Here is a 19,088-nt window from a genome sequence, read left to right on the forward strand (position 1 = left end):
GATTCTTAACCACTGCGCCACCAGGGAAGCCCAGGGTCTCAGTTTTCAACTCTTACATGACCTGTTTTTAAAGGGTCACAGTAAATTCAAGTAATTCATATTTTAAAATCCCACTTAGAATAATTATGTCTAAACAGTTCACAAAGAGGACAGCTCAACATGAAAGGAATAAATACAGATACTATATATATTTTCTTAATCTACTCGGTGTCTAAGGAAGGACTCTGTGACTGTAGAAACCAGGAATATTTGTTATTCAATGTATTAAAATTTAAATAACTTAAAAATCAAGACAATGGATTTTTAGGAATAAATACACTCTTTGATGGGTTAAAAGTAATTTGCCGACATATCCACGTTAGGTATTTAAGTATTAGTAAAATTTTATAATAGAATGCTTTGCTCTAAAACATGCACATGATACTGAATGCTACAGTTAATATAATAAGGTAATATAATGAATCTCCTATTCAGGATGTATTTATTTATTTATTTTTAAATAAATCTATTTATCTATTTATCTATCTATTTTTGGCTGCGTTGGGTCTTCGTTGCTGTGCGTGGGCTTTCTCTAGTTGTGGCAAGCGGGGGCTACTCTTCATTGTGGCACGCGGGCTTCTCACTGCAGTGGCTTCTCTTGTTGCAGAGCACGGACTCTAGGCGTGTGGGCTCAGTAGTTGTGGCTCGCGAGCTCTAGAGCGCAGGCTCGGTAGTTGTGGCACATGGGCCTAGTTGCTCCGTGGCATGTGGGATCTTCCCGGGCCAGGGCTCGAACCTGTGTCCCCTGCATTGGCAGGTGGATTCTTAACCACTGTGCCACCAGGGAAGTCCAGGATGTATGTAATTCTGTAAGCAATTAAATATCACAAGATTTGTTGGCATATTTAAGGGCTATGATTAAATTTGCATTTAGAATGATCAATCTGGTGGAAGAGTATAGGCCGCTTTGGAGTAGGCACAGGCTGAATCAGTGAGATTCAGAAGGAAGTTGTTGCACCTCATCAGCTGCAAGGTGATTAGACATGTGTTAGTACATTAGCAGTATGAGTGAGGTCTAAAGGAGAGGTGGGAGATAAAACAATGAAAGAAGACAATTTATTCCATGGAGTGTTAAGAAAGAAGGAATAATTAAACATGACGCCTTTGGAGAGTGGGAGAATTTTGGTCTGTTGCTAGAAATAAAAGAGTCTGGAGGGAATACAGTTTGTGGAGAGAAGAGTTGAGTTGATAGTGAGATATTTAGGAAACATTCATTATGCTGTTGAAAAAAATCATCTGGACTCTTAGCAAGAAGTCTAGGAAATAATTGTAGAATAGAAAGGAAACCATACAGCCTTGATAAAAATTATTATGGTTAGAAATAAGTCCTCCAAGGAAAAGCTGTAGAAAGAAGAGTACAGGTTCTGAGCACAAAACCTTAGAAAATTCTCACAGTAATGGAGCAGGAGAATTTAAGGTAATTATCCAAGAATACAAATGAAGAAGCTTAGTTTGGAAGAAAATCAGGACAGAAGAGGATCAGAGAGTTGAGAGTTTGAAGGAACAAATAGTTGAATGGTTCAAACAATAAGTAAAGAAATAAAATAGAATTAAAGTTTCTGAATCTGATGATTAGAAAGCCATGAGTGACCTTCAAGACTGCAATTTCTATAGATTAATGAAAATGGGAAACAGATTTCCATGGCTTAAAGGATGAATGTTATGAGGAAATAAACCAAGCAAGTGGACACCAGTCATTTGAGAATTTTGGATGTGAAAGGAAGAGAGAGTTAGAATGGTAATTGTATAAAAAAGATTTTGCCCCCCTAAATTGGCTTTGTTTATTTTTTATAATAAGAGAAAAGGAATTAATCAGGAGTAAGAGAAACCAAGGATGGTAGAAAGAGCGAATAAAAGAAGGAATAAGATCCCGAATATGATCAAGAGCTTGAGATGAAAGGTTAATCGTTATCATCATTGAATGATGGACACCCGCCTTAGGGACTTTAGATCTTCAACACACTGGGTTCACCAACTACCCATTCAGTTGGCCAATATACCCACATTTTACAGATTAGAAACTTTGAAGTTAAGAGAGGCAACATAGGGTTTCCCTGGTGGTGCAGTGGTTAAGAATCCTCCTGCTATTGCAGGGACACGGGTTCGAGCCCTGGTCTGGGAAGATTCCGCATGCTGCGGAGCAACTGAGCCCATGCGCCACAACTACTGAAGCCAGCGCATCTAGAACCCATGCTGCGCCATAAGAGAAGCCACCGCCGTGAGAAGCCTGCACACCGCAACGAAGAGTAGTCGCTGCTTACTGCATCTGGAGAAAGCCCACGCACAGCAGTGAAGACCCAACACAGCCAAAAATAAATAAATAAATAAATTTAAAAAAAAGAAAAAGAGGCGAAGTAGCTTGCTCTAGGCCTCAGGGAGCGGAAAAGAATACAGTTGACCCTTGAATAACACGAGTTTAATTGCGTGGGTCTCCTTTCATGCAGATTGTTTCAACAGTAAATACTATAGTACAGTAAATGGTACAGTACTGCACCATCAGAGGTCGGTTGAATCTGCAGATGAGGAGGAAATGGGGATGCGGAGGGCTGTCTGTAAGTCATACTCGGATATTCAACTGCACCAAGGCCCCTAACCTCCGCATTCTTCAAGGGTCAACTGTAGATTCAAAGCAGGGACTGTTAGGCTCTAAAGGTCACACTTTCTCTCAGATGTGATGCTGACCTTCATTTGCAATGAGGGCTGTAGTAGAGAGGTGTGCCGGGTGAGTCGGAGGAGCACAGGGAGACATGGGCGGCATGTTCTTTAGGTGCAAAGGGAAACAAATAATGTGATAACATAATGTGTGTCTTTTTCTTCCACTTGAGCATTATGAGCACGGGGAAGGGTAATATTCACACTTGAAATCCCAGCATCTAGGGAAGATGGCACTTCATCCATGTTTGCCAAATTATTCAAAAACGAAATGTCTACTTATGCAGATCTGCTAAATACTCAGCAAAAGTTAAAAGATTTGTTTTCTTTTCCTCCTTTAATACTAGAAAGCGTAAGAAATTATTTTCATACTATCAGTTTTACTGAGATCATATATAAGGGCTAGAGTTACAGAAAATAAAAAGAGCAAGTTAGAATGAGTTAAAAAATAGGGCAGAAAAATCAAAAGAACAAGATAAAATTACCCTCTTCTCCCTCTCCTTCCAAAGACTGGAGACACCAAATCTCAAATAGACTTATATTTTTCTGGAGTTTCAAAGCATCCAAGCTAACTTCTTAGACTTCAAATCTATTAAAGGTTTTGCTTCCTTTTTTTAAATGTCTGAAATTGTGGAGGGGATATGAGGAAATCACATTTGTTACTCTATCTCTCTCAGGGCAGAGCTCATGCTTCACCTGGTAGCATACTACTGAAATACTGCGATGAGTAAGAGTTTACAAAGCACTTTACCCATAAGTTATCTACATTTGAGCATAAATATACCTGTAAGTTATGCAGCATTATCAAATTTTGTATCTAAAAGTTAAAATTTCTAACCCAATCAAACATCCGATAAGTCATAAAAACAAGATTCATATTCAGGTTCTCAAATTCCAGATTTTTCCATCATTCACCAGCCTTACTTGCAGTACATATCTGCCTCTTACAAATCTTTTAAAAAATAATTTATTTATACATTTTATCATGTTTTGTGTAGTAAATACATATAGGGTAGTCCTTGAACTTCGAGCCATGTTTATCTTCATTGCTTATCATTCTACTTCCCATTATCATCAACAGTTCTCCCCTCCCTGGAAACTGAAGTTAGAAAGATATAGAGCTTCCAAAAATTGCACCGCAGTATCTCCAGGCTTTAACTGACTCCTTGAGATTACATCACGTCCTTAGGAAGGTGCTAGCCTCTCTCTCTTATGTAGAGTAGATATAATGCATAGTAGAATCAAGCCTGTCTTCTTGACCCGTAAATGATCTGGAACATCTGGCCACGGTTGGCCGATCATTATGATATGCATTCTTTTAAGAAGTTATTCTTATGGTTCTTTAATTTAACAGCTTCTTTTATTTCTGACTCTCTCTGCAGATTAATAATCCTCTGTTTTTTAATGGGAGCAGATAACTAGACTTGAATGAGAGAATTCATCCTCCTTGGCCTGTCTAGTGACTGGGACACTCAGGTTGCTCTCTCTATCCTGTTCTCAATCACTTACGTGGTGACAGTGCTGGGCAATGTCCTCATTGTTCTTGTGATCAGACTGGACAGCCGACTCCACACTCCCATGTATTTCTTTCTCACCAACCTCTCCCTTGTTGATGCCTCTTATGCCACAAGCATTGTCCCTCAGATGCTGGTGCATTTTCTTGCAGAACATAAAGGAATCCCATATGTAAGCTGTGCAGCCCAGTTATTTTTCTCCCTGGGCCTGGGTGGGATTGAGTTTGTTCTCCTGGCAGTGATGGCCTATGACCGCTTTGTGGCTGTGTGTGACCCCCTGAGATACTTGGTCATCGTGCATGGAGGGCTCTGTGCTAGGTTGGCCATCACATCCTGGGTCAGTGGCTCTGTCAACTCTCTCATGCAGACCACCATCACCTTTCAGTTGCCCATGTGCACAACAAGTATATTGATCACATATCCTGCGAACTCCTAGCTGTGGTCAGGCTGGCCTGTGTGGACACCTCCTCCAATGAGATCGCAATCATGGTTTCTAGTATTGTTCTGCTGATGACACCTTTGTGCTTGGTTCTCTTGTCCTACATCCAGATCATCTCCGCCATCCTAAAGATCCAGTCCACAGAGGGGAGAAAGAAAGCCTTCCACACCTGTGCCTCTCACCTCGCAGTAGTTGTCCTGTGCTATGGCATGGCCATTTTCACTTACATCCAGCCCAGTTCCAGCCCCTCTGTCCTTCAGGAGAAGTTGATCTCTCTCTTCTGTGCCATTTTGATGCCCGTGCTGAATCCCATGATCTACAGTCTAAGGAATAAGGAGGTGAAGGGGGCCTTTCAGAAACTACTAGGGCAATTATCTGGATTAACGTCAAAACTGGCAACTTGATGAATCATGAGCATCACTTAGAGAAAAGAGCTTTGCCTGTGTGTTCTCCCACTTAATTCAGATATGAAGCATTAACTGCATTGCCCTGGCAACCAGGAAGGTGATGACAAAACTTGTACTGGTGATGCTGGGTAGGAGGCTAAGTGGTTGGGTTAGAGTGTGGGACGTGGGCATATTTTTATGTCTTGGCAGCATGTTTAGGGATATTAAGCACTGCTGTAATAGAACTTCTCAATCTTCATTCATATGACCCTGAAGTAATGAAAAAAAAATACCATTTGTTTTGCTTTATCATTTTGTTTGTAATCATAGGCCTATTCATGGATCTTACTTTGAACTACTGGTTCTTTTCTTTTAATTTAGAAATATGTGTTTTAATTTCCAAATACATGACTCTTTTAAAAACCATTTTACCCACTCAAATGACTAAAATTAAAAATAGTGATAGTGCTAAGTTTTGGTAAGGATGTGGAGCAGTGTGAACTTATGCATTGTTGTTAAGAGTATAGAATGGCAACTTCTTATAAAAGTAAACATATACTTACCATGTGACCCAGCAATTCCTCTCCTAGGCATCCTCTCTCAAGAGAAATGAAAACATTGTCTACAAAATGACTTGTTCATAAATGTTCATAGTAGTTTTGCTCACAATACCACTGGTCCTTATTAATCCAAATTTTTTTACAAGTTTATTGTGTTTTCATTGGGAACAAAAACATTTTCACCTTTTAGATTTACTGAAAATAATGTGTGGGATATGTATCCATAACCAGTAATTGTGTGAATCACTGTTCTGAGGAGAGTGCTGCCATCAAGGCTGATTAAAATGTTTTTGAGCTCGACCTTGGACGTGTGGCGATAAAAGTTAACTTTCGCGTGCTGGAGGTAAGTCAGAGGAACCATCAAGCAAAGGTCTTGTTTTACACGGATGGAATGTAACTAAGGGTGTTTGTACGCATGGCTATGACTGGCCCAGGAAAAGCTACATTTCAAGCTCTTCCTGATAGTATATGAACTGAGAGGACTTTTACCTCACAGTTTACAAACAGTTTGAGAGGGTACCATTCAAATGTTAAAACTGTCCAATCTCTGAAAAATCTATTACCTCTTTTCCTAGACTTCAGATACAAAATAGGTACATAAAATTTGAAATAGTGTATAAAATATTAAAGATGTATTTAGTCTAAGAAAGAAAGATTCCTCAGCCAAAATTAATGTAAAATAAGACACATTTCATTTGGTGAATAAGGATAGTTGAGTCAGCTGTGCAGATGTCACCCTCCAGTCTCCATATAAATGCCTTCTCCCATCCCTCCTCCTCACACAGCAGGGACCTAGTTGATCTTTGTAAATCTGCTGAGCTGAGTTAGTCTAGAGCAGACCTCACCTCTGAGAGAAAGCCTCCATAAGGTAAAAGAGGGGGAAGAAATAATTGTACAAGAGATAAAGAAGGGGAAAGGGGAGAAAGAATATGGTAGTGGCTCATCTTCACACTCCCTTGAAGACGTCTTCTTTAGGTCCTTTCTTCCTTGTCTCTTCTTTAAGTCAGGTGATGTGCAGTTCTTCCACTTGTGAACACACTGTCACACAGCCTCCGTGTTCAAGCAGAGTCAAAGTCCCATTTGATATTTAATTTTACCTTAAAATAATTTAGACCTATAATCTGTGTTATAGACAAGCATCCCCAAACATGTCAATACTAGTGGGCTAAATTTCTCTCGGTGTTAATTAAGAAATATTAATGGAGTGTCTACTATGTGTATGACAATGAATTGTTTTTGAGATACAATAAACCATATGATGCATTTCTGGCAATAACGTGACCCTAGAGCAGGGATGACAGATGATGAAACAGTTAAAATACAGTGTGATAAGTGTCACAGAGACTAAGACTTCAGGAGTGATTTCAGGAGTCTTCTGTATGAAAGGACCAGAAAAGGTCCAAGTGGAGACCAGAAAAGTGAGGAAAAGTTCTTCAGATGACAACAATCCAAACAAAGGTGCAGACAACCTGTGAAATGTGCGGAGCTGGCAGAGCATGGAAGCTCAGAAATGTCCCGCATCCTCGCTTGCAGCGCAGAGAAGATTGAGGCAGTAGCGAGGGTGGAGCAGGCAGGTAAGAAGGGTCAGAGCACGGAGGGCACTGATGCCGTATTATCTTTCAACTTTATCTGAGAGCGATGGGGACCTAGTAGAGGTTTTTAAGCAGGGTATGGCTTGATAAAATTTACATTTCTGAATTATCACTTTTGCAAAAGGGTCAAAGGAAGAAAAGATGAGAGGCAAGGAGACCATCCAGGGGGGCTGCTCCAGGGATACTACTGAGACATAAAAGGAATCTGAGCTAAGGTAGTGGCAATGGGCAAAGAGAGAAGTCAAGTAAAGTCACATGATGAAAGAGAGTTCAGAGGAACATTTCCTGTTTTCTTAGATTAGAATTTTATATGGATCCACCGCCTCATCTAACATGTCATAATCCTGCCTGAATGTTCAGTAAATTGTGGAGTAAAGTACTAAATGTACCATCACGAGCACATACTATATAAAATGGTAGGGGAAAGTGATGAAAGAAGAAAATTAGTAAAAAATACAAGTATACACATGTCAAATATACACATGACACTTTAAGAAGGAGAATTTCCCATATGTTAGATTGCTATTGTCCTACAGTCCTCAGAAGCTCTTTTCTCTTTTTATCATTATAATTTTTTCCTCTTTGTGTTCCAGTTTTGCCAGTTTCTATTGATTTATCCTTATCCACACTGATTGTTTCTTGGCTCTATGGGTCTATTCGTAAGCAATCTTTGTTTCTGTGACTGTGTCCTTTCTGTCTAGCATTTCCATTTAACTCCTCCATATAGTTTTCAGTTCTCTATTGAAATTACTCAAGCATTTATGACACCATCCATTTTTTCCACTAGATCCTTTACTTATTTATGAGAGTTACTTTAACCCCCTGTGTGGTAGTTCTTATAATACAGGTATATCTAATTTTGGTTCTTTAATTTCTTTGTTCAGTGCAGTGTAATTTTTCTTGCCTTTTCCTCCGACCTTTAATTTTGATTGGTACCCAGACATTTTGTGTGTATAATGAGATAGTCTTATACCTTGAAATGGACACATCTCTACTGTTTATCCTGTAGTCTTGTGAAGAGTGTGGGAATCAGTGTAGTCATGGGTGGAGCTGGGTTTGAGTCTTGTGTTGCTGTGGTTATCCTCAGTGCAACAACAAATTCAATGATTTCTATTACTACTTGTGCTTCGGGTGGGATATTCAGTTATTGGAGGGTTTTCCCCAGTGTTCCTGTTCCTCCCTTAGTTTTAAGCTACACTGTGAGACTGCATGTCACAGGATGTGTCTTTCCACATGTTCTCTCTAATCCGAGGTAAACTGCTGTTACTTGTTCCTCAATTCTTGCTGGTCTGGTGATGGAGGGTGAGGGTTTATTCTCTGTTGTCCTGGGTCTATCTCAGACTTAGGCACATCCTTTGTCCCTGTGTCTCAGGGTTGGAGCTCTGTTAGTGGTCTTGCCACTTCTGCAGAGTGAGGAGATAGATGGCTTATGATCTGAACACAGAGCAGTTTCCTGTCCCAAGGACCCTGCACAAGAATTTATTTATTTTTCTGTTTTCCCTCTTTAATGAATCTTCAGCTGTCTCTGAGGAAAACAGGTGCTGTTATCCTTCCCCTAGTGGCTTCAGGCTTTTGTTCCATATGGAGATGATTTGGTGGTTGGAGAGTTTCTTCTGCTCACAGCAGTGGCTGCGGCTGCCTTCGCATAGACCTGCACCAGGAAGAAGGCTTTCTTTGGTATTCTGCTTTTCCCCAAATATTCATGTGAGGACTGTTCTAAGTCTATGGAGAAAATATTGAGAATTGATGGGAACTCCTTTTTGCCATGGCTCTCAGCCACTTTATACTTACAGTACCCCGCACTTAAACGTTAGCAATTTGTTAAAGAAATTCTCACTGGCTAGTTTGGAGGCCCTATTTTCCTTCCATGCTCTGGCCCAGGTAAGTAAGAGCTCATATCCTATCTCTTTCTGGATGTACTTATCTTTCCCGAGATCTCATGCTATTTGGTTGCTCTGCAATCTTAGTTTACTGATGATTTCAAGAATAGTTATGATTTTGTAGATTACCAAAACTTTTCTTGTTTTAGGATGGAGCCAATGCTCTTTCCAGCTTTCTACAACCTAAATGGAAGCTAGAACAAGCTCAATTACTTTATTTTATCTAAGTAGACTCTCTTTTTTAGAGCATTTTTAGATGCACAGCAAAGGTGAGCAGAAAGTACTGAAAGTTCCCATATATTATATCTGTCCCCCCAGACAACCCCCCTACAACAGACACAGCCTTCCCACTATAAACATCCTCCAGCAGAGATTGGACATTTTCAATTTTTAAAAGGACTTTTAACAGATAAAGTAAGAGTTGGGGAGGTGGGTGATAATTTATAGCTCAGTAATATATAACAATGGCAAATAATGATTTTCAAGCTAAGGAATTTCAAGTTAAACGAATTTCTGGAAGCAGTTTAACCAAATTATATGCATAGTTTTGGAGCAAATAATTTATGTTCATACTTTTCTTAAAAATCCAAGCCTACACATTGATAATATATATTAGTGTGTCTGTCACAAATGCTTCTTGAAGGAACTATTTCAATTTCTAGGTAGACATCTATGAGATAAACTTCCTAGGTAGAAGAGAGAGTATTTCCTGTTTGGGGAACAGCAAGAATTTTAGAATCATGGGGTCTCACATGGGAGAGAAGCAGGGAAACTCTTAGATTGTGGTTGACTTAAAATTTTTTCTCCCTCAGATGGTTGAGATATGGGATTAAAGTCCTTGGAAACTTTAGATCAAATATTTGTGAAGTGTATAATAGTAAAGCGTTGTAGTGAAAGATTAATGTGACAGTGGTCCACAGAGTGAATTGTTCCAGTAGTTCTCAAATTTTATTCTCTCAGAAACACCTGAAAAGTGTTTTATTCTATCAGAAACACCTGAGGGGCTCCTTAAATCACTGTTTGCTGGACCTCATCTGCATAGTTTCTTATTCATCAAGTCTGGGTAGAGTGTAGTCTATCACACTTTGAAAGGTACTGAATTAAGTCACACTTAGGAACAAAATGCTAAAATAATAGAGACCAGCAGTATTAATAATGGAAATGAAGGACCCATGTGACCGATGTTTTGAAGTAAGAGTTGATGTAACTTGCTGAATGATAGAGGTTGGATGAGGAGGAAGATTTCCCCAGGTTTTGAGCAGGAGTGACTGAGAGGATTGTGAATTCTTGTCAGAAGCTTGGCATTTGGGAATTCACCTCTGTTGTCTGCAGATGAGAGGAAAAAAACAGTAGTGATGTAGACTTCTGGATACTGTGACCAGAACCCTCACAGTAATGGGATTTTTCCAACTTTCCTGAGAGAAAATATGCAACCAATCTGTTAATTGTGTGGGAGTTAAGAAATTCAAGTGAGGAATGAGGAGCCTCTCTACTTTCCCTGTGTACTGCTTGGGACATCACATAAACTTTGTCACAGTCACTGGGTGCTGTAATATCAGAAGCCATGGGAACGTGATGGAATGTGTTAGTGGATGAGCAGAAGCATGATACATTGGGTGAGTATAAATGATCTGGCAAATGATTAATGGATATTAGGTAAAGAGATGAGCTGGCATGTGGATGAGGGAGCGCGTAAGTGGTTGGACTAGCAGATGAGCAAATGGGTGAGTGAATATTGAGATGGTTGTAGACAGCTGGGTAAACGAGTGGCTACGGTAATGGTGGTGTTAAGGATTACTGGGTATATGACTTGGTAGAAGAGTAAACGGATACATGGTTCACTTAAAGGGTGCATGATGCCTAACGAACGTATCAGAGAATGATAATGTGACTGCATTCTGTCCAGATTACACTAAATCTTTTCATAAATACCAAAAATTTGAAGAGGCATAAAATGTTAACACACTGTGTTAAGGACTTTGCATCCTCTTTTCCTTTTTTTATCCGGAGACCATAAAAATCTATTGTTGTAAATTTTATTTGGAGTTTTAAGTCTTTATGTTGCAATTACCATGAGCAGTGTACTCAGGTCCGTTTAAAATGCAGTGCTCATAGCAGCCCAGTGGACTCCTGGAACATATCTCAGGGGAGTGAAAACACCTCTCCTGTCTCCAGGAGAGGTAAGGGCATCCTGAGCAGAAGAGGATAATTGGTTTTTCACCAGGCGGATGCAGGCCTAGCCACTGCTCGCTAGAATAGGGGCATGAGCACGAAAGTCAGTTTGGGCTGTAGGAGAATATCCTAAACCTCAGAAAACTGGCTTCGGTGAGTTTTCAGATGACCTAAGGCTTCAGTGGGTTGTTGTAGTCTGAGGAGGATGGAGAGACTAGTCTTGCACAGGGAGGAGAAGGGTAGCATCAAGGCCCTGCCCTTGAGAACTGGGAGTGGAGGCAGCAGTTAACACTCTAATGCATAAGGCTCCTGAGGGGAATCTGTTGGCCCACATTGCTAATTCAGCCGCTGCTACACCTCATTACGTTTGTGTCTGAGCCAATTCTGGGGCACCTGTGAACCTCCTCCTAGCAGTTTCCCTCACAATCTAAACTAGTCCCGGGTGATCTTAGCGCAGGAGCCAAGGAGTGTGGGTCCCTTCATTTCTCTGGTCCATCACTTTGTTGGGGGGAAGTACTCTTCAGAAATCAACATAAACCTAGACTGAAGCAGACATGCCTGTTTTGTCTGGCACTAATCAGTGAGTGAGAGCTCTAACAGGTATCCACAGAGGGTGTGTGTAAACAGGCTTCTGCAGGGGCAGAAATAGAACTGATCTGATTAGAGGATCAGGGATATGAACCATGAACGTTGAAATCTTCTCATCTTAATAAGTATGGCAAAGGTAGTGAAGTAATTCTGCTTTCCAGAACCTGGGGGCTTAGGTATATTTCTGTTCTAACAGTTATCAATTCCAAACTTTAGTCATGGCAGAAAGAGTAATAGTGAAATGGAGGGAATGAGGTAGAAAATGATTAATATTTAGAAATTGGAGATAGTATGGATAAATTCTACATTATAGTTGGGCAAGACACTAAGGAACAAACCAAGATCTGTAAAATGATGGTTAGGTTTTAATATTCATGAACATGTAGTAAGAATATATTACATTTCCAAAAAAGATAAATTGTTAATTGCTATGAAGTCTTTTATCTCAATTATTTCCCCAAGAGTATGTATACAAAGTATTCTGATTTTACTTTGAGTTTTAGAAAATAGAATTGTAAGATGATGAAATGGATTAATCAAAGTTGTACGATACCCAGAATGTGAAGTGGGATGAGAATTGAGGTCTCCTGACTCTCGTTTAAAGGTAGGTGACTCTATAAGCTTCAGGGATTGCACTGTGGACACATGGTGAACTCAGGGAATTATATTGCAAAAGAATGGCCTAGTCTTACCTATAGAACAAGACATATAAAGAAGGCGAGCATTTACAAAATGAAGTCATGATAACATAAATAATCAAAGGATCTCAGGTTTGCACTTATTGGAGAAGCTTGGCCTCTATAATTGTTGATTATGTGAAAAGCCAGGAAACCAAGTCCAGACAGTAGTAGAAAACTTAATTACCTTCTGAGGATATAAAACTGTTTTTGAGAAATCAGCCATCCCAGTGGTCCTGGGTTCCCTGTTCCAAACATTAGGGTGATGCAAATATTCCTGCCCGTGATGAATGCTTTCAATGTACAGAGCATACATATATTCATCCACAGATCAAATGAATATTTCTCTAAATTAAAGCCATTATCTTTGACAGCTTAACTGTGTGAAGGTATGGTTTGGTTTATTTTGATCAGCATAGAAGAAAACTTATTTGTAGGTTGTGTGACTTACCGTCATGTGCTCTGCTTCTGTATTCAGGACTCCTCTTTGTATCAGCTAAGACTGTAGAGGACTCTAATAAGAAGCGCAATATGATTAAGACTCAAGAATGTTACAAAACGTGATGCACAAACTTTTAGGGGAAAAAAGACTTTGGCTTTTTATCCCTTAGCTACAGTGCACTATCTTTATAATGAAGTAATAGGCTCACTCGTAAGCCTCACTGTGTTTCAGATTGGATTTTTGAAGCTGATCCAAGGTTTTGTCCAACTATGTAGTCTTTGAATTGGCATGAAGAGTGGGAAGATTATTATTCTGAAATATAACTCTGGAAGGTGAGATATTCAGGATCACTTTTATAATATGCATACTTCCTGAATCTTTTCAAATTAATACTTCTCTCTTCCTAATGTAGGAGGAGATAGAGATGATTTATTGAAGCAGACAGCCAACAGAAATAGAAAATGTTGTTAGGTAGGTTTAAATGTATAATACACCAGGGTAGGATAAATAAAATGTGGTAAGAATGTTGCAAGTGGAAAAGTTAGCCATGTGTTAAGCCCTGAATACTTCCATCTTTGCAAAATTTCATGGAGTACTCTGGGGTGTTTGTCCATAGAGTAGCAACGGAAATTTAGTTCAACTAGAAAATGATTTAAAAATGGAAACAGCAGCTTCTGAAAACACCTCCGGAGAACCACAGTAATGATCCTATCTATGTGGCACCAACATAATGAAAATTCTGTCAGTATTAGTTTGACTTTGTCTGTGGGTCAAGTTTCTAATCTTTCTTGATGAGCAGTTGCTCATAGTTCTTCAGGCCTTATTAGTACTATTACGGCAGAGAAAGTGGGGGAAGAAGTGGTAAAAAGCTAAAAGAGTTCTGCAAATTGAGAAGCCACATACCTGCTTGGGGCTGTACCTGAAAGGCATACTGTAGAGCTCTAGGGGGTTTGGTATGGAAGGGTCTTTCATCTGGGAGATCTTCTGCTCAGAGTTTAAGTAAATTATAACAGACTGGTTGGAGATGCCTGATCTCCATGACTCCTAATTACCAGATAAGAAGAGGAAAGGGCAGTTTTAGAGCACAGGCCATTTCCACTGGAAGGCAGGCCTTGGTGTAGAGAATTAGAGAGATGGCATGAAACTATTTGGCTCATAGATGAAGAGTTAGAAGGCAGGCCTAGAAAAGGAGGGCAGGAGCATGCTAACGCCAAATTTTATCTTCCTCCCCGTCAAACCCCTAGATAAAGACTAGTCCTGGTTTTAATATCAGCTAGCACCATTGTCAGAATTTTGCACTCATCATCCTGTTCAGGTGACGAATATTTTTAGCCAAAAGTGTTATCAGGTAGTAGGAGACTGAAACAATAGGAAAAACAATTATGGCTGAATTTATAGAGATAGAATAGGTTGGAAAATAACATTATATTTGTTACAATTTAAATCAAGTTTTTATAATCCAGAGAATATAACAGTACCCATGGAATCAATAAATAGATTTACTTTTATTAAAAAATGTAATAATTGACTGAAATTTAACTTTTAATTTAGGTGTATTTTGTCATGTAAAAGGAGTTGTGTGAGAAATATGTTCACCTACTTCTTATTTCAGTAGAGAGAAGAACATTTCAGTCCTGATATATATATAACTGATAATTACTGGGTAATGGGAGAAGGCACATGGCAGTAGTTATAAGTAAGGTCTGAAGATGTAATAGTTTAACTGATAAAATTTGATCTTACTGTTCATATCTCACCTCTGACTTTTCCTGCAGTTTTAGTGTCATTCACATACTTGTCCACAATAAGATTAGATACTTCATATTTTAACCCCCTCATTTAGTATTATTTCATATATAAACAGTTCACCACAAGGATAATACTCAACATAAAAGTAACAGATTCCAGGCATTAGTAACAGTACTTAAAGGGTATAATTTTTTATGGAATAATTCAATGGCACCTTTAATATTAAGTCACATAGTGTTCTATACTCGTTAGAGCCACAGTAATTTTCCTATCTCCACTATAATTCATAAAACACAGGCATGAAGATGCCCTTCCTTCATGGTGCTCGTATCTAAGGAGATGAACCACCTGGGTACATCATTCTTCAGTTCTGTGTTTTGAACAGTCAACATGGGTTGTTTATTTTTGAGCAGGCAAGAAAGCTCAAAACAAATGGAGAGGTATGATCTGAGATTTGTTGAGTGTGAGCATGATATGACCCAAAAGATGTAAAATAGGATTTTGTTTTTTATTAATGGAACATTACAAACCTGTAAAAAAGGTGAATTAGCCGAAGTTAAAATAAATACTGAGAAGAAAATACAAAATGACTTTTACAGGAGGAAAAGCTAAATAAAAGGCCTCTTAACTGTGGTCATCGTTTAACTCCGGTTTTGAACATCAGTTGTATGCTCAGGTCTGCACCATGAGGTTTTTGTTGTCTTCTTTACACAGACAAATGGAGAAATATTCCCAGATTTTTCTCTTAGTTTTTTGACTTCAATGAAAAACACGTGTTTAGAGAGAGCTACATATTCTACAAATTAGTTTGGACTGAGAAGACCACGCTCTGGCTTCCTGATAGGAGCAGTGAGATATGAAGCACATTATCAGGCACTAATCCATTCTCTACCCTGGGCCAGGGTAGAAATCCAGCTCTATTCCAGTGGAGCTGACCCCAAAGTAATATGGAGACAGTATTAACTGCAGGGAGTGTTAAAAAAATCTGATAAACACATGTTTTCTCCTTCATTTGGCTTTCCAAATGCTGATGTTATTTCTGTTTTCTTTATCTACAGTGAGTCCCAAAAGGGACTATGTGAGTGTGGATGTAAGGTGTATTTGGATGTTAATAATTTTGAAATAAGCCATGGTGTTTAAAAATGAATAGTAGTCTTAGGTTAAAATTAATCAGGTAGCATATCAATGGAAGATATTTCAGCTATTTTAATAAAATACTTTGCTGTAAAACATAGTATAATAATTCTACAGATAATAAAATTTAGAAATAGGACAAGATTGTGGATTGTGTGGGAATTCTTCTGCTCAGGATGAACTTAATTCTGTATACATTTAGACATCATAGATCTGTTTGTGCATGAAAGTGATGTGAAGAAATTTGTTTTGCATGATTAATGTGGAGGCAGTATGTAGGATGTGTGGAGTGGGTAGAGCTTACGTCAGGGAAATTTACAAGGAAGCTATTACACTTCATAAAGTGGGATTGATGAGGGCAAATGTAAGTGTGAATGAACACTAAATGAAAGATGGAAGATATGTAATTAAAACAAAGATTTATTTATTTGAGGCTTAAATAAATGAGGATTTATTCTATGGAGTGATGAGGAAGAAGAAAAAAATCAATCCTGATGTGTTAGAAGAGTGGGAGAACTTTAGTTCCATTGTCAGACATGAAGAACTCAGGAAGGAATACAGCATGTGGGGAGATGAATGGAGATGTTCGTGAGATATTTATGAAATATTTTTCAAAGTGTTGGGAAAAGCATCTGGAGCTTTGGAGGGAAGTCTAGGAGATAAATGTAGAATTGAGGGTGAGCTACATATAGTTGATAATATTACTTTAGTTAGAAATCAAAAACCCTTCAAGAAAAGAAAACTATAGAAAGAAGAGTATTAACTGTGAGCAAGAAACTTACAAAGTTCTCACAGTACTGGGGTAGGTAGGAGAATTTAGGAAAATTACCCAAGAATGCAGATGAGGAATAACAGATTGGAGGAAAATCTGATCAGAAGTGAATGATAGAGTTGAGAGTTGGAAGGAGGAATTAGTTAACGCTGTTAAAAGTTAGCAATGAAAATGAAATGAAAGTTTCTGAGTTTGATGCCTAGAAGGCCATGAGTGACCTTTAAGAGTACAGTTTCTATGGATTAGTGAAAGTGAAAACTACATTTCCATGGCTTAAATGAAGAATGTTTTGAGGAAATAAACCCAGCAAGTGGATACCAATCATTTGAGAACTCTGGATGTGAAAGAAAGAAATAATTAGAGTGAAAAATAGCAAAGATTCCTCTCTCCATGGTGAGAGGTATGCATATTTTTTATAATGAGGGAAAAGGAGCCCATCTGAAGCAGGAGAAACCCCAGGATGACAAAGAGATAGGCTAAATGAAGAAATAAGATCCTGAAAGAGAGAGCATGAAATCAAAGGTTAGAGCAATTATCATCACCAAATAATGGGTGCCTGCCCTAATTCAGTCATTAGTATAGGCATGTTGGATCTTCAACTGCTTAATTTCACCGATGATCCTTTCAGTAGGCCAATATTATCCACATTATATAGATGAAGAGTAATGAGACTCAGAGAGGCCAAGTGGCTTGCTACAGGAAGTGGAAGAGAATGAATTCAAAGCAGAAACTATTAGATTCCGAAGCTCATACCTGCACTAAGTGGCACTGTCACTTGTTTGTAATGAGGCACAAGCTGTAGTAGAGAGATGTGCAGGGTGAGTAAAAGGAGCACAGGTGAGTCATTGGCTGGCATGTTCTCCAGGCGGCTTGCACATGCACCAGGGGGAAAAAATGATGTGATGATGATCTGTTTCGTGTCATTTCCTCTATGGATGGGGTAGGTCTTTGAACACAGGTAAGTGTAATATTCGTCTTGAAACACCAACATCTAGCCAAGATGAGACTTTATAGATATTTGCCAAATTAATAGAAAAAGAAATGTCTGCTTTCTGCTGCAGATCTGCTATATATTCAACAAAAGTTAACAGATTTTTTAAGTTAAATATTTTCTTGCAGTTTTACAATTATATTTGAAGGCCTTCTTTGAGGCAAGTAGATGTTATTTCAGCCTGACCATGTTGAAGAAAAGCAAAGTGAGGGGTGGTGGTAGAAATACCTTGATAGAGCAGTAGAGGACATCAGGTTTGTGGACATTACGAAAGAGGTTTATGAAAATTTATGTATCTGAATCATGAAATATATGGCCATTTCTAGACCTACTTGCTTTGTTTTGTCCTTTAACAGGTTTTCAACTTAAAAACGGAACAATTATTTTGCCAGCAAAATGGGTTTATTTGGGAGAGGGTTTATTGCAAGAGAAATCGTAATTCAGGACACGCAAGCTGTAGCAAAAGCCATAGGCAAGTCCCACAAACAAAGGAGAGGAACCTTATAGAGAAAAAGGAGGATGTTGGGACCGGTTGTTTTGAACCAAAGTCCTTTGGAGAAAATTGAGAATTCAGGGTTATGACGGTTTCTCACTGGCTGAGTTGCTGGGGTTGTCCGTTACTTACAAGAGATGCAATGTGTTTATCTTTTCCTGTTGAGGTTTGTAATTGATGATTCTTTCCTGTTGATGATTCTTCCCTGGGGCCTGTAATTGACAATTCTTCCTGTAATTTACATTGATGGTCTGCTTGAGACTCCCTATCAGGCCTCCCTTATTCAGGGTTTTCCTTTATTAATTTTCACACAGGTAAGAGAGTTGAAGCATAGACAATATTCACTTTTCTGCTCAGAGACCCTACCCCAACCCCTAAGGGTTTGTGGATGACACAAGCAGCTCTGTTGCTGCCCTCAAGCCCTCTTACTGCCTTATCTCCTATTTTCCTTTATTTTGTACTTTATTTTGTACACTGCAAGAAAAGAAAAGTTAGTGAGTTAGGCAGGCATGGAGAAATAATAATGAATCCTATAAAAATATTTTTTAAAATGTAAATGGCTTATTAATATTCAAAATTGACATTATAACATACAGTTCTACTGAAAAAGCACTTTCTGGGTGAAAGAAAGCAAAAAGTCAACTCGATTCCTCTGTACATCTACATGAATTAATACCTCCTTCTCTGCCTTCGACAATTAAGAAAGGTATTTAAACATTTGCTTCCCTTTCTTTCTTGTAAATAAAAAGTCAAGCATTCACACTCTCATTTCCTTAATTTTGAGCCCATATAAAAGGGTAGATTTTTAACAGCAGCAAGTTGAAAGGAGAAAAATGAAAAGAACAAGGTACAATTACAGTCATCTACCCCACTGTATCTCACTGAGGCTAGAGACCCAAGGCTATCAGAAAGACAAATGGTCCCCAGGTCCTCAAAGTGACCCAGCAACTCCTAAGCCCTCGGTTCTATTAAAAATTGCCTCCGATATTATTTATGACTGAACTGTTG

The 19,088-nt window shown here is 38.8% G+C and overlaps 1 protein-coding gene and 1 pseudogene across 2 annotated transcripts in view; one reads left to right on the top strand and one right to left on the bottom strand.

The window, feature by feature from the left end:
• Positions 1-19,088, bottom strand: part of LOC309666436 (olfactory receptor 2F1-like) — a 617,177-nt pseudogene that overhangs the window by 201,755 nt on the left and 396,334 nt on the right. The gene's annotated exons all lie outside the window — the stretch shown is intronic.
• Positions 764-11,170, top strand: LOC309666430 (olfactory receptor-like protein OLF3). The gene is given in 2 exon segments (XM_082473888.1): positions 764-4,600; positions 4,603-11,170. Coding segments are annotated over 2 exon segments (927 nt in total). The 5' UTR covers positions 764-4,119; the 3' UTR covers positions 5,049-11,170.

Source organism: Balaenoptera physalus (genome assembly GCF_965194825.1).
Source record: "Balaenoptera physalus genome assembly, chromosome: 8".
In the NCBI taxonomy this organism is placed as follows: Eukaryota; Metazoa; Chordata; class Mammalia; order Artiodactyla; family Balaenopteridae; genus Balaenoptera; species Balaenoptera physalus.